Source organism: Ursus arctos, chromosome X, assembly GCF_023065955.2.
Source record: "Ursus arctos isolate Adak ecotype North America chromosome X, UrsArc2.0, whole genome shotgun sequence".
Lineage (NCBI taxonomy): Eukaryota > Metazoa > Chordata > Mammalia > Carnivora > Ursidae > Ursus > Ursus arctos.
The window spans coordinates 26,898,962-26,913,308 of NC_079873.1; the positions used below are offsets into that span (position 1 = coordinate 26,898,962).

At 35.0% G+C, this 14,347-nt stretch overlaps 1 protein-coding gene across 17 annotated transcripts in view; it reads right to left on the minus strand.

The window, feature by feature from the left end:
* DMD (dystrophin) overlaps positions 1-14,347 on the minus strand; it is a 2,358,181-nt gene that overhangs the window by 1,196,018 nt on the left and 1,147,816 nt on the right. For all 17 annotated transcript variants that reach the window (XM_057310259.1, XM_057309646.1, XM_048213297.2 and 14 more), the window contains 4 exons: positions 14,105-14,215; positions 13,544-13,717; positions 10,574-10,729; positions 5,603-5,773 (listed from right to left, as the gene is read on the minus strand). In XM_057310259.1, coding sequence (XP_057166242.1) covers positions 5,603-5,773; positions 10,574-10,729; positions 13,544-13,717; positions 14,105-14,215 — 612 coding nt within the window. The remainder of the gene's footprint in view (positions 1-5,602; positions 5,774-10,573; positions 10,730-13,543; positions 13,718-14,104; positions 14,216-14,347) is intronic.

Consider the following 14,347-nt stretch of genomic DNA (forward strand, 5'->3'; position numbering starts at 1 on the left):
ACCCAACACAGAGCCCAACACAGGACTCAATCTCATAACCCTGAGATCATGACCTGAGCCGAAATCTTCAGAAGCCTAACCAACTGAACCACCCAAGCGCCCCTCAAAATCTTAATATTAATTTTTCCCTCTTTATCACCATTCTAATGGAGGCAGACTGTTTGAGTTTTAAAATACAGGGAAAGGGCTACCGAGCTTTAGGAATTTCAAATTACCATTAACAGTATAACTTTTCAATTCCTATTATTAAACTTTTATCTCATTTCTGTTATTATTCTAAAAAGTCTGCTTCCTGTTATTTGAATTTAATTTTTTTTTTTTTACCTTTCAATGGTATGGACTACCTTTTAAATGTATTCACTTTTTCCCCTGTAACTGCAATCTGGAAGTATAAGCATATGGTGGGAGCTGACAGGACAGTTTTTCTTGCTTCCAGCTGTGCCTCCAGCTAATCAGCCTCGCCACCATCCTAGCTACTTCTGGAAGTTCTCTCATTCTTTCTTTTCTTGAGACCTCCAAAAATCTGATCTGAGATACCTAAGAGATTCTCAGGTTTATAGTCATCCCCAAGTGGACAGTACTTTTAAACATTTTGAAATGTTTCATACAGCACTCAGTATCTTTTGGGAGGGCTATGTGCTCTAACACCTCTGGTTTTGAACATGTGACTATAGAATTTGGAGCAGGAGTAAAACCTAAACGAGAGATTTTGTTTTGGAAAGTCCACTTCTACAACTTTGTTGGCCTATCAAAAGGACCCTGCAGTGCCATACTCATACTCATTCATGAAGAAGACACGGAAGTCCAGGGTCGGGCTCATGGCACTGGTTTTGCACGGAAGCAAACTGAGAGAAAAATGGCAATATAAGCCTTTTTATTACGTTTATTATAAGAATATTAATAAAGGTGCTATCTCATTTATGATCCCGTCTAATTTTTCTTCTGTATCTCAATTTTAGAAAAATGCTCTCAATAGTACATTAAAACTATTTTAATGATAGTTTTAATAATTTGAACACTTTGAATCTCAGAAGTATGTTTACTTCCATTTCAGTTATACAAGATGAATAAGTAAACTCGAGATCTGTTGTACAACGTTTTGCCTATAGCTAACAATACAATATTGTAACTGGATAGATCTCACGTTAAGGGTTCTTAGCACAGTAAAAACAAAAGCAAAAACAAAAAGTATGTTTACTTTTTATTTTGCCCAATAGGAAGCTTGGTGCCAAACTTTTTTTTTAAGATTTTATTTAAATATTTGGGGGGGGGGAGAGAGAGAGAGAACAAGCCCACACCGGGGAAGGAGCAGAGGAGAAGGGAGAGGAAGAGGTAAAGAATCTCAGGCAGACTCCATGCTGAGTGTGGAGCCCAATGCAGGGCTTGATTTCATGACCCTGAGATCATGACCCTGAGATCATGACCTGAGCTGAAACCAAGAGCCAGACGCTTAACCCACTGAGCCACCGAGGTGCCCCAGCTTGGTGCCACGTTTTGAGGCTTTAGCCTCCTCTGCCTATTCCACTACCCATGGGATACTGTGGGCATATTTCTGTACAAAGTTTCCTACTGTAATTTCCCATTTCTTTAGTTTTCTAATTTATTTGTGCTTGACCAGATGAATCATATGTATCTCTATAAGCCACTCTGGATATTTTTTTCTGGAACTAGATACATAATAAATAAGTGTAATTAAAATAGAGTAGAAGTAAAGCTCAAAGGATTTAATTGTAGTCAATATATTTGAACGTATGCTCTGTTTGAATAAACTAAAGGTCAAGTAAATACTTCATTAGTAACTAAATTTGATGTATAAGATTATTTTTATTTAGGGGCGCCTGGGTAGCGCAGTCGTTAAAGCGTCTGCCTTCGGCTCAGGGCGTGATCCCGGCGTACCGGGATCGAGTCCCACATCGGGCTCCTCTGCTATGAGCCTGCTTCTTCCTCTCCCACTCCCCCTGCTGTGTTCCCTCTCTCGCTGGCTGTCTCTCTGTCACATAAATAAATAAAATCTTTAAAAAAAAAAAAAAGATTATTTTTATTTAGACATTCAAATATTTTTATGTGTAAATAAATATAATTTTCTTAGATCAACATAACTGAAAGAAATTCAGTAGAAGTAAACGAAACACTTTAAAAATAAACTGACTCTACATATTCAAATTTTCTCCAAGTCAAAAATACTTGGAATGATTGGCAAGTACATTCAATGTATTGCATTTAAATGAATACTCAATTTATTTTGAAAAAAATCTGACATTTATCCTTTGAAATGGCAGACAAGATTTAACAGTTGGAGTCAAGTTCTCCATCTACCAAGAGAGCATGTGAAATGAGAATGTACTACGGAATTACGGGGTTTCATGTATGAGTTTGATTTTTTTCATCTTAAAAAATTATCATAAATGTGACTGCTTTAGATCTGTAGGTCACATGTTTTTGTTATATGATTGTGACTCTTGAAAAAAGGTTTCAGCACCCTCTAAGTGAATTTATTTATTTATTATTTTTTTTAAAAGATTTTATTTATTTATTCGACAGAGAGAGAGACAGCCAGCGAGAGAGGGAACACAAGCAGGGGGAGTGGGAGAGGAAGAAGCAGGCTCATAGTGGAGGAGCCTGATGTGGGGCTCGATCCCATAACGTCGGGATCACACCCTGAGCCGAAGGCAGACGCTTAACCGCTGTGCCACTCAGGCGCCCCTACCTACCGCATTAGCAGCTTAGTGTTTCAAAAGATCCAAAAAAAAGTGGTAAGTTATTATATAAAAAAGAAATTCCACTTTTCCATACTTTTTTCTCGTTGGATGTCAAATTAGTATTGCTCTTTGGTTTACGGAAAATACTTCCCAGATGGACTCAATATGCTGACGCATCTCCAGACCACTCAAGCCTTCTAATATGACAAGAATAATCTAGAAATGTTTGCCAAGTTAATTATATGATAGTATGATATTTTAATGATTTTATGGTAAAGCTAATGCAAAAATATCTCCTTAGGTGACTTACTCATTGGCCTTAAGGGACTGTGGAATTTGAAGTTCTTGTGTGCCATACTTTCATAGTTTCTACCTCAGTCAGTTGTAAATTGTAGTCAGAATTTTTAAAATCCCCTTTACTTTTAGCTCTATTCCTTTGTGCACCATTATGGTATCATTCCAAATTATATTTATAAAGCTACACCACTGTTATGAGCTGAAATAAGTCCCCTCAACATTCACATGATAAAGTCCTAACCCCAGGACTTTAGAAAGTGACCAAATTTGGAGACAGGAAATTTAAAGAGGCAATTAAGTCTCTAGACAGGGAAAAAACAATTTCTGCCATTTAAGCTACCCATTTGTGGAACATTGTTACAGCAGACCTAGCAAACTAATATACCCATTAAATTGGATATGAACAATCAGAGGTATTTTTAATGGGAGGGTGTTTTAACGGGGGGTGACTGAGAAGAAAGCCTAGATGATTTTCACGTATCCTCTGCATGTACTACTACTTGCCCCCTGCATATTTTACTGTATTTCATCCTCTAATAGATCATAATCATTGTCTGGGTCTTCTTGTTTGTTTATGAGTACTTAATGGTAGGAACTGTCATCAGTAGGACATGGGTTTTTTATAAAGAGAAACAGAGGATGAAGGTCTTTCTCTTTTATTTTACTTTTTGAAGATTTTATTGATTGAGAGAGAGAGAGTACCAGCAAAAGCACGGGGAGGGGCAGAGACAAAGGGAGAGAGAGAATCTTAAGCAGTCTCAATCCTGAGGGTGAAGCCCCACGTGGGGCTCTAACCCAGGACCCTGAGACCATGATTTGAGCCAAAACCAAGAGTCGGAGGCTCAACAGAGAGAGTCACTCAGGGGCCCCAGTATTTCTCTACCTTTATCTTATGATGCAAAATACAGGGTGATACTGCTGGGGCCAAAACTGCTATGCATCCCCCAGAATGTATTCTCTCTTTCTCAAACAAAATCTACTCATCATTTTAGTAGGACACATTGTCCACCCAGTTAGGACCCATCTTTTGCTATCTTCCCTAGAAACTAAATATGGTCATGTGACAAACTTCTGGCAAATGAAAGATGGGTAAAATAATGCACAGAGCATTTATAACCCATCTTTAAAAGAGAGCTGGTTTCCTCCACTTTTGGGTTTCCCTCCCTTTTGTGGGCTGGGAGGGAGGTGTGGTGGTGACCAAGTTTTACCATAAGAATACAAATACCCAGAGGACTGCAGAGCAATACAATGAAAGGGACCTACCTCTTGGGAGAATTTCGTGGAGCAAAACTACTTCCCCTATCCAAAACTATCTACCTTAAGTGACAGATATAAACCGCTATCTTCTTGGAGTCGTGGTATTTTTTGCTTATTTCTTACAGCAGCCTAGCCTGCATCTAAGTACATGATTGCCATTGGTTCAAACTAAATTATCACGCAAAAAAATATAATACTTGCTTGGGTAATAAGGAAAAAAATAAGGCCACTGTAATTTTTAACCTGTACCCTCTGTACTTGCTACTAAATAATCTCATAACATATATGATCCTGAGCTAAAAGATGGAATTTAACATCTTCTCTCTACCAATAATTCTGAGAGGGAAGAAAAAGAAATCATTCACTACTATTTACTTGAAAAATATTTATGTAACAACATTTTACATTTACTTGTCCTCTGAATTTACATAGAGAAAATCAGTTTTCAGTTTTGGTGGAATGTATGGTTGTAAGTTTTTACATAATGCAATTAAAATTTCCCAACTTTGGATAATCTAAATAGCCTTGTTGAATTAAAAAAAAAAGCATAGATCTTTTTAACATCTCACCGATACAAGCCAGTGTTTGCTAATTAAAAAAAAAACCAACGGGGTAGAGTGCAGCTATTTTTTTTTTTTAAATGCCTAATGGCTCAGCAAAGTTTAAGGTGAAAACATATTAATATCAGCTATCTCCTTTATATCAATGCACTTTCAAGTAATCTAGTAATGAATCAACTGAAAAAAAAATTAAGCTATGAGCACCCTGACCTTACATTTTAGGGGAGCAAAAATATCTGACTGGCTGTCAAGAGACAGAGCAAGAATTTACCAGCTAGGATTAAAGAAAACCCTGGGCCCTTTGGTGGCGGAAATGACAGCGGCCGCACAGATCCCTTGAGACTTTTTTTTTTTTTAAATTGTGACACCAGCAATCTGCTGCTCTTGTGAGTACTGTCCAGCCCAACTGTGTGCAGTCTCTCCATCCCTGCCCTGGTCACAGTGGTGGAATCCCTCTAAAGCAGTCTGTCTGAGGCAAGCTAGGGAACACTCAATCTCATCTTTGGATTCACTTTCTGACTAATGATGAATGTACTTTTAAGGACTTCTTCATAACCTCCCTAATTCTAAACAAGCTTTGGGGAGATTCTTACTAAAGCCGCCCGCTGGTTTTACCATGATTCAGAAATACGGAGTTAAGCTACTGATGAATTTTTGAGGAAAGGGAAAGTGAAGCAAGATAATGCTTGTATTTCCACTATTGCTCCACATTAATAGTTTCTTATAAACTCACATTACCGTGTGTTTCTTTGTGTCTTAAAAATAACCTTCAGTGATATGGGTTTTTACCTTTCCCCAGGCAACTTCAGAATCCAAATTACTAGGCATCCCTTCAACTGCTGATCTCTTTGTCAGTTCCGTATCTGTAGCTGCCAGCCATTCTGTCAGGGCGTTCATTTCCTTTCGCATCTTACGGGACAATTTCAAGCATTTTTCCAACTGTTGCTTTCTTTCCGTCACCTGAAAAGAATGATAATAAAATGTAATTTAGTTTACCCCTTCAATTCAGATTTAGTTATAGCCACTTAACAGGAACTTTAATATTTCTGTCATTTTAAAATAATATTTTTCTTACTTTTTAAAAACAATATTTTAGAAAAACAGTATAGTCTATTAGTGGTGAATAAACACAGTCTAGGGAAGATGAGAGATCCTTTCTCCAAAAGGGAGGGAAAAAAAAAAGCAGCTGTAATTATTTTCTTTAATACAAATGAAAACAATTTATGGTCAAATTTTTTAAATATACTGAATGATGGAAGTATAACTGAAGAAATGACGGATTTCCTGTAGAAAACCTTCAGTCATCTGCAAATGGATAGGCAAAGTTTACAATCCTCTATAGACAAATGAGGTTTGCTCTTGCTGGTAAGGAATCAAAATGTAGAAAGAATACGGTTTCTCTCAAGAGGCAATACTTTAATACTTAAAATGGTCAATTTTATTATCATTGCATCTGTAAAACTGTCTTACGTCTGCAGAGAAACAACACAAAGAATAACTCACTGCCCCTTTAAGTATATTTTGCCACACAATGGGGGTAAAAAAATAAATTCCAAAACAAAATTTTCACCCTTATTAATAGAGAAAATCATGACCTGATTTTGTGTTCCATTTCTCAGTGTTTAGAACTAAAACCTTCAAAATCACATTCTTCCACATTCTCATATGGAGCATTAACAAATCTGTACTTCACCACCACCTCTCCAGATGTGCCTATAATTTGTAAGTGTTCAGGGTCTAGGTTGGTTGGTTTAATAAAAAGCCCAGAAACTCTTCTGATCAATCTATCAATCTATCTATACACATACAATCACATGCACACACACACACACACACACAAATATAGATATGAATATATAAGAATCCAGCCATAAGCATGAAAAATGGCAAAGTAAGCATATCTTTAAAGAATTTAAAATGCTGCAATCAAAATAAACACACCGAAACTTTGATATGAATTCCAAATACTCGACAAAATGTATTAGTTTCTTTAACAGAGGTATCTGTACATTAAAAAAAAAAGTGTTTAGGCTGCAAATTCAATTTTTTTCTTTTTACAGATTTCCCCCTTCAGGGAATTAAAAGCATCTGCCCTTTTGACTGTAAGGCTTTTATTTGTGTGCAGGAGAAAAAATATATACCTTACAGTGTGTTTCCATGCATAGTTATTTTTGCTATGCACTATTGGTAGAAAAAGAATTCCAGATTCAATATTTCAAAGAAATCCTATCTTCCCAGAACTAATGCATTATTGATTTTTATTTATTCTGTTTTGTTTATATCCAGCTAAATAGATTTTAATAAAACAGGAGACACTGCCATCTTAAGGAAAATTGAGTTTTACATTTTGTGTGTGTGTATGGAAAAGGGATACATTTAAAAGAGTGCCACCTGCAGTACAATGCCTCAGCAGTCACTGGTTGATGGGAAAATGCACTAGGCTGATAGGACTATTGCTACATGTGTTTCCATAAAAATCAAAGCATAGAGAAGCCACACAAGAAACTCTTGAAGTTTTATTCATTTAATCATTAAGCTAAGTTGATGCTAATAAACAAAATTACGTTCTGTAAGAAAAGTGCTATGGACTGAATCATATCCCCCCAAAATTAATACGTTGAAGCCTAAATCCCCAGTGTGACTGCACCTGGATATAGGATCTTTAGGAAGTAAGTAAGGTTAAATGAGATCATAATGGTAAGACCCTAATCTGATAGGATTGTGGCCTTATTAGAAGAAGAAAGATCTCTCTCCCTCTCCTTCGGCTTCTCCCTCTCTCTCTCACCCTCCACCCCACTTCCTCCCTCTTCCTTCTTTTCCGTCCCCCCACCCCCACCAGGAGAGGTCACAATGAGAATGTGGCTTCTGCAAGCCTGGAAGAGTGTCCTCACTAGGCTGACACCTTGAACTTCCCAGCTTCCAGAACTGTGAGAAATAAATGTGTGTTGTTTAAGCCACCTGGTCTATGGTATTTTGTTATGGCAGCCTGAGCTAACAAAAAAGTAATATACCTTGAATTGAGGCAAGTACAACCATATAAATTTTGAAGATAATTAAACTAGAAGTGTTGTCTTTTTTACGTAATAATCATAATCATAATCATAGTCTGTTTAGTTTGATTTTGTCAAATGAAACCAGTGTTGTTGAAGGTGCTTCAAAGATTTAGATGCAGACAATATTTTCTTAGAGAAGGATTACCTGACATTTTATATATATTCCTTTTATTATTGTTTCTTAATCTTTATTTCCAAAATAAATTTTTGCCCTACACTTTTGCTGTATTCTGTCATGCTGTTAAAGCTAAGTATGATTTCTTAGTCATCTTTCATTTTGCTTTCATGCTATTATTAAGTGCCAAATGGCTAAATAAACATAAACTTTCAAATGTATATTTTCAGGGTTAAACAGGGCTTTACATCTTCAGGAGTGTCATTCACTTCCTAATTATATTTAACTCGGGGCACTGAGTCTTCTGACATCATTTTTATTGCTTTAAATTCAATGACTATTTCATGTAAAATTTACTCTTGCAAAGGCAAAGATTTTGTGCAAATTCTTCAAGGTAAAAGGAAAAAAAGGCCCAGACAACAGTTTATATTTGAAAAAACAAAGAAACCACCTTTCCCCAAAATGTACATTTTCTTAATAAAAAAGTACCTATTAATACATTATTTTAGTGTAAAGTTACAGAAGGTCAAATTATAAACTCTTGAGCATGGAGAATAGCTTTCCAGAAATTAACAAATTGTAGCATTAGGATTACTATTAGAGGTTCTTCAGTTTATGTTAAATATAGAACAAGTGGCACCTGTAAAGGTCTATAAATACTAGAGGAGATACCAAATGCAGATACAACTTCACTATCTGTGGTATCTTTAACACAATGATAAACTTCGCCACAAGGATTTAAGGGTCTTTTATTCCAGAGGTAGCTTGGTGGGCTATAGAAGCAGGTGAAATGTATTTTATTTCAAGATGATTCTCCCGCTTTGCTATTTATTGTGTATCAGTGTTCCCTACTTTTCGATCCAATGAGAAGGAAAATACTTTGCCATAACGTGAGAGTAAGCTCTCTTTCAAAACATGTGAAATATAAATTCGAAGGTTTTTAAAATACAAAAATAAAGACCATCAACTAATATGAACAGTTATTTCCAGATTTCCATTTTAATCTAAAATTCACTTTCAGTAAAAAGTAAGTTGCAATTAGTAGCTTTAAGACACAACCATCTATCTATTTACAGGGTGAAATGTTACAAATCTGTGTCTGCATGGCTACTTCACAAATATGGACACAAATTTATATTTGTGTCAAAGATGAAGTGACAATTTTCTCACTAATGTTGTTATATTTAATAAAGTCAAGAACCTGAGCTGTTAAAATATATTCTGTTCTCCTCATTGATCCCAGTAAAGCTCTTTCAGTCAGAATGGAATTAAAATGTATGCATTTTTATTTTTTTCTGCTTTGGCCCTTATTTTATTTTATTCATCTTTCCCCACTAAGCATTAGGAAAGTGAAACCATCCCAGAGTACTTGTCATTTAAAAGTACTTGCTTACATAATATAATTAAAAAATATTACTAAAAAAAGAAAAAAAAAAGAAAAGTACTTGCTTAAAGTACTTAAACTTGTATTTATTCAGAAATGGCCATAAATGCCAATAATAGATTACCTTATTTAGGTAAGTTTAAGAAAATAAGCATGGTATTTATTAATAAAATACATTTAGTCCCTCAAATACCACATAATATGTTAAGCTATCACCACTTTTTAAGGACAGAAATGATTATTTTATTACTACATTGATACTTTAAACCTTAGATGAGCACCAAAAAATATTTTAGAAAGTTTAGAATAATGTAAAATAACAGCACAGAAAAGGACAGATAAATCCTTGATGTTGACAATTCATGCCTTTATGACTACTTTTTATGATTACCAACATTATTTTGAACCATCAAAGTTTTAAATCTATAGGAAATATACAAAGAATATTTGATTTGAGGGAAGTGAGATAATTCTCCTAGTCATTCCACAGTTTTGGAAAGGGGATAGAGAGATGTAAATATCTTTAATTAACAGTGCCATGGAATTGGTCATTGGAATCTATCAGGACAAAAATACAATGAATAGTCACAGAGCAATAGGACTTAACTGGCTATCCATTCTACCTTATTAGCCAAATGTGTTGGATTAGGCAAGGCTTGCCACACAAGGAAGTAACTTCTACAGAATGTGACAACTCTATTACACCTAATGTGGTCTATGTGGAATGTGTCAACTCCATTGTATCTAAACGTAAGTAAGTTCATTAGTTTATAAAAGGCTCTAGCCTTTAGGTCATCACAAGTAAATTTATACAATGAGAAGGCCAAGTTTAGAACAAAGAAACTCTTATACAACTATCTGATGGGCCAGTAAGAACCTCTCTGAGCTGTACATATTTTTTAATGCAGATTGGAAAGAAGACCCGTATTGATTAATTATTGTTTCCTACTAAGAACTGCACAGGGGAATCTGTATCTCTGACTATGCATAAATGTACATATCTATCTATTGAGAGAAAATGATTAAGACTTTCTTTTTTTTTTAATAATTTTTATTTTGTTATATTAGTCACCATACAGTACATCCCCAGTTTTTGATGTGATTAAGACTTTCTAAGACATTATTTGTGCATCATCACTGCCTCTTGCTTTGCTATTTCAAAAGAAAGTGGTAAGTAGCCCGTGTCTGTGGTTTCAGTGAGCACGTACCTTTGCTCCCAGCTCATTATAATGTAATTTCAAAGCCGTGACTCTTTCATCAAGCTCTTTGGGGTTTTCTGTTTGCTTCTTCTGTACAATCTGACGTCCAGTTTTTATTACCATTTCCACTTCAGACTTCACTTCACTCAGACTTTTATACAAATTCTAAGTTCAAACATAAAACAAAACATAATAATAAGCAATAGTGTCCAAATTACACTGCAATAGTTAATAAAAAGAAAGAGAGGTAGAGATCACCTTAATTGCCCTTCGTGTTTGCAGTTTTAATGGAGTAGCATTTTACCGGATTCACTAGACAATCAGTGGTGGCCAAGACAGACACATTCACTGCTGTTCTCACACATTTAGTGGGCATAAAACATTTAAGTTTCCAGATCATAATTTCAACATATATTAATTAAGTCATACGTAAGGAAGGAAGGTAATTTTAAATATGTTAATTACATTATACAAATGTATTTTCTTAATGGGGCTGATTAATTATATATAGACAGACACAAAAATATTATTTAAAAATTCACATATATATCACAACCTTAAAGAACACACATACTACTTCACAAAAGTACACTGCTTTAACAAAGTCTCATGAAACACGTGTCATCACACAAAGTACTTTCCTGGAAAGATATGTGTGTGCATGAATGCATACACGCACACACATATGTATATGTATATATATGTAGACAGGCATATATAATAGTTTACGTTATACATTATTACTTTAATTCGTTCAGTGGTAAGTGTGAACAACTACCTGTTTTATTGGTACTAAGAAATAAAGTTACTAGTAGGTAATTGCTTTTTCTTGGAATTAGAACAAAACTTGGGTTGATCCTCTCTTCTCAGTTTAAAATCAATGCCTAATAACACTTTCTGTAAAGGCTGAGCAAATATCTTATTCGTTAAAGCTACGTACATAATCCATTTCCATCTTAATCCCTTCTTTGACAGTTGTTTTGTGTTAATATTCCTTTACTAATAATTTTGGGTTCTTCTCTGAGCTTTCCAGATGATTTTTTTTACTTCAGTTTACTTTTATCTTAGAAATTATCCATATATCTCGGTATGTAGAAACATTCAATCAGTAACTGTATGGAGGGAATCAACTGAGTGAATTTTAGAATCAGAGTTATTTCCAAATGATTTACTCTTTAAACATTAAAAAAAAAAAAATCTCAGTGATTTACCCTTACATTGAAAGTTCAAAGAACTGTTAGCCATTAACACCATGCCATTCAGTATGCAGAGAAAATATTTATCACTGAGGGATGGAAATATCCTTTATATTTATTTGCGTTCCTGTTGGGAAGACATTTTTTAATTGAACAAAAATTTCTTGAAGGCAAAGGCAATGACTACAGTGTATGCAATAGGCCATCTTAAGTAATTTAAAAATATATGAAAGTTGTAAAGAAAAGATATCCTTACAGAAAGACTACTTGAATTGCTAATAACATTTAAACCAGAATCCGAACCAAACTGAGCAAGAACTTGAAAATGTTTCACTGTAAAGAGTCAGGGCACAGTCACAGCTGGTTCCCGGGGGGGTTGTTTTCACCTCATCTTTACTATGTACCATTAGAGACCTGTTCATAGAAGGGAACAGCTGTCCCTTTGGGAATATATTTAATCATGATGACAGTATACTTGGGTCATTTTGCTTTTGATAATTTTTGCAAAATTTAAGAGGAGATATGTTTCTACGAATCCCTAATGTTGCTCATCTAATATCAGCTAATAATTATACATTATTATATTCAAATTTTCTTTTTCAGGGTAGGAATATTTATAATAATGATGCCACTAAAATGCAGTCTGTGTTATGAAGAAATGTCATTGCATAAAAATATTTTTTTGTTAAATGATACTTTCCCACTCACAATATGACTGAAAGGCATCTAAAGAGTTTCTTTTAAATTTATGTTATGGAGTAAATACAGAAACAATACCTAAAACACAAAGTACTAACTAGATAACCTTTTTTACCTTTAATGTTAATAATATTCAGCACTTTTATTTATTTTATTTTTTTTAAAGATTTTATTTATTTATTTGACAGAGAGAGAGAAAGCCAGCGAGAGAGGGAACACAAGCAGAGGGAGTGGGAGAGGAAGAAACAGGCTCCCAGCGGAGGAGGAGCCTGATGCGGGGCTCGATCCCAGAACACCGGGATCACGCCCTGAGCCGAAGGCAGATGCTTAACCACTGCACCACCCAGGCGCCCCTCAGTACTTTTATTTTATGTGAATTTCTACTCTTAGCCCATAGTAAACACAGAGTTAAGTAACAGTTGTATTACTCCAGTAGATGCCCTCACAATTAAGCCTTATGTTGTCAGAGCCATCATCTGACTTGGCGAATATCCAATAACTGCAACAAAGGACACAGCTCAAGATTCCGCAACCCTGTGAAGATTTATGCTACAAACTAATCACATGCCTTTCATGCCTTTTTATTCTGTCTTTGAGGTCTGGTGGCATTTCAGTGTATACCCAGCACTGACGTTGAATGGAAAGATACTAGGGTTTGGGGAAGAGCTTACTTGGTTTTCATTTCTGGAATAGTTTTTATTATGGTTGCTGTTGCTGCTGTTTCTAGACTATTTCTTTTTAGAATTTCCATTTAAAAAACATATTCAAAGTACTATAAACATTAAATAAAGGTAGTTCCTCTTATATTCTGCACAGTCCTTAGAGAATTACAGATTCAGAAAAGACACCTATAGAGGATGTATTCAAAGGCTACTATTTCAGTAAAAGTTCTTGTATCTCAATACACCTGTGCTAACTTTTGTTTTTAGTCTTTAAATTACATAGTATTAATTATTACAGTTATCTGAAAACAATCTTCTATTATAAGGGACGATCATCAACACATACCTCTTTTTTTTTTTCACAGACTGCTTAGTAAGGAAAGTCAAGGAGTAGCTGTGTATTTGTCCTCAGAAATACATACCACACAATGATTTAATTGTGACTGTACTACTTCCTGTTCCACGCTCTTTGTTTCCAATGCAGGCAAATGCATTTTCACTTCATCTAAAATCATCTTACTTTCCTGTAGACGTTGCTCAAAATTGGCTGGCTTCTGGAATAATCGAAACTTCATGGAAACATCTTGCAATTTTTTCTGTAAAGACAATGTAAGAAAGCACCCATGTAATTTCACATTCCAAACAAGCAGTCAGATTTTTGTTAATAGATTTTTCTTTATTCCTGAGGATATACAAGATTTTAAAAAAAGTACAGCAATTTTTTTCTACTTATCTAGCACAAAGAATGCATACATTTGGGAGAACTCAGTAGTTGTCCTTAATGTGATACTAAATACAAGGTAATTTATTAACCGATTTTATCCTTAAAATGTACAACCCCCCTAAATCTCTATTATTTATCATATTGTAGTTTTCAAATAATGCCCTTAATCCCAATTTTTCTAATAACCAAATTGTCTAATATAGACTATGATTTAATACCCAACAAAAACAAGTTCTTTAGTGTATGCAGGGGTATGTACCTGTGCCACATCAATTTGGGACAGTACCCTCTGGGCAGTCTCCTTTCCCTGGTTATGTTTCTTCATTTCTTCTAAACTGATCTCATGACTTGTCAAATCCGATTGGATTTTCTGTTGGGAGGACAGCATTATTAGTCAGCATGCTCTGCAGGTTATTGCAAAGAATAACTCACTTGCCAAGAAGATGAAATTCAGGAACTCTCTTAAAACATTATTACAATGTAGCCTCCTTTAAAATGACAA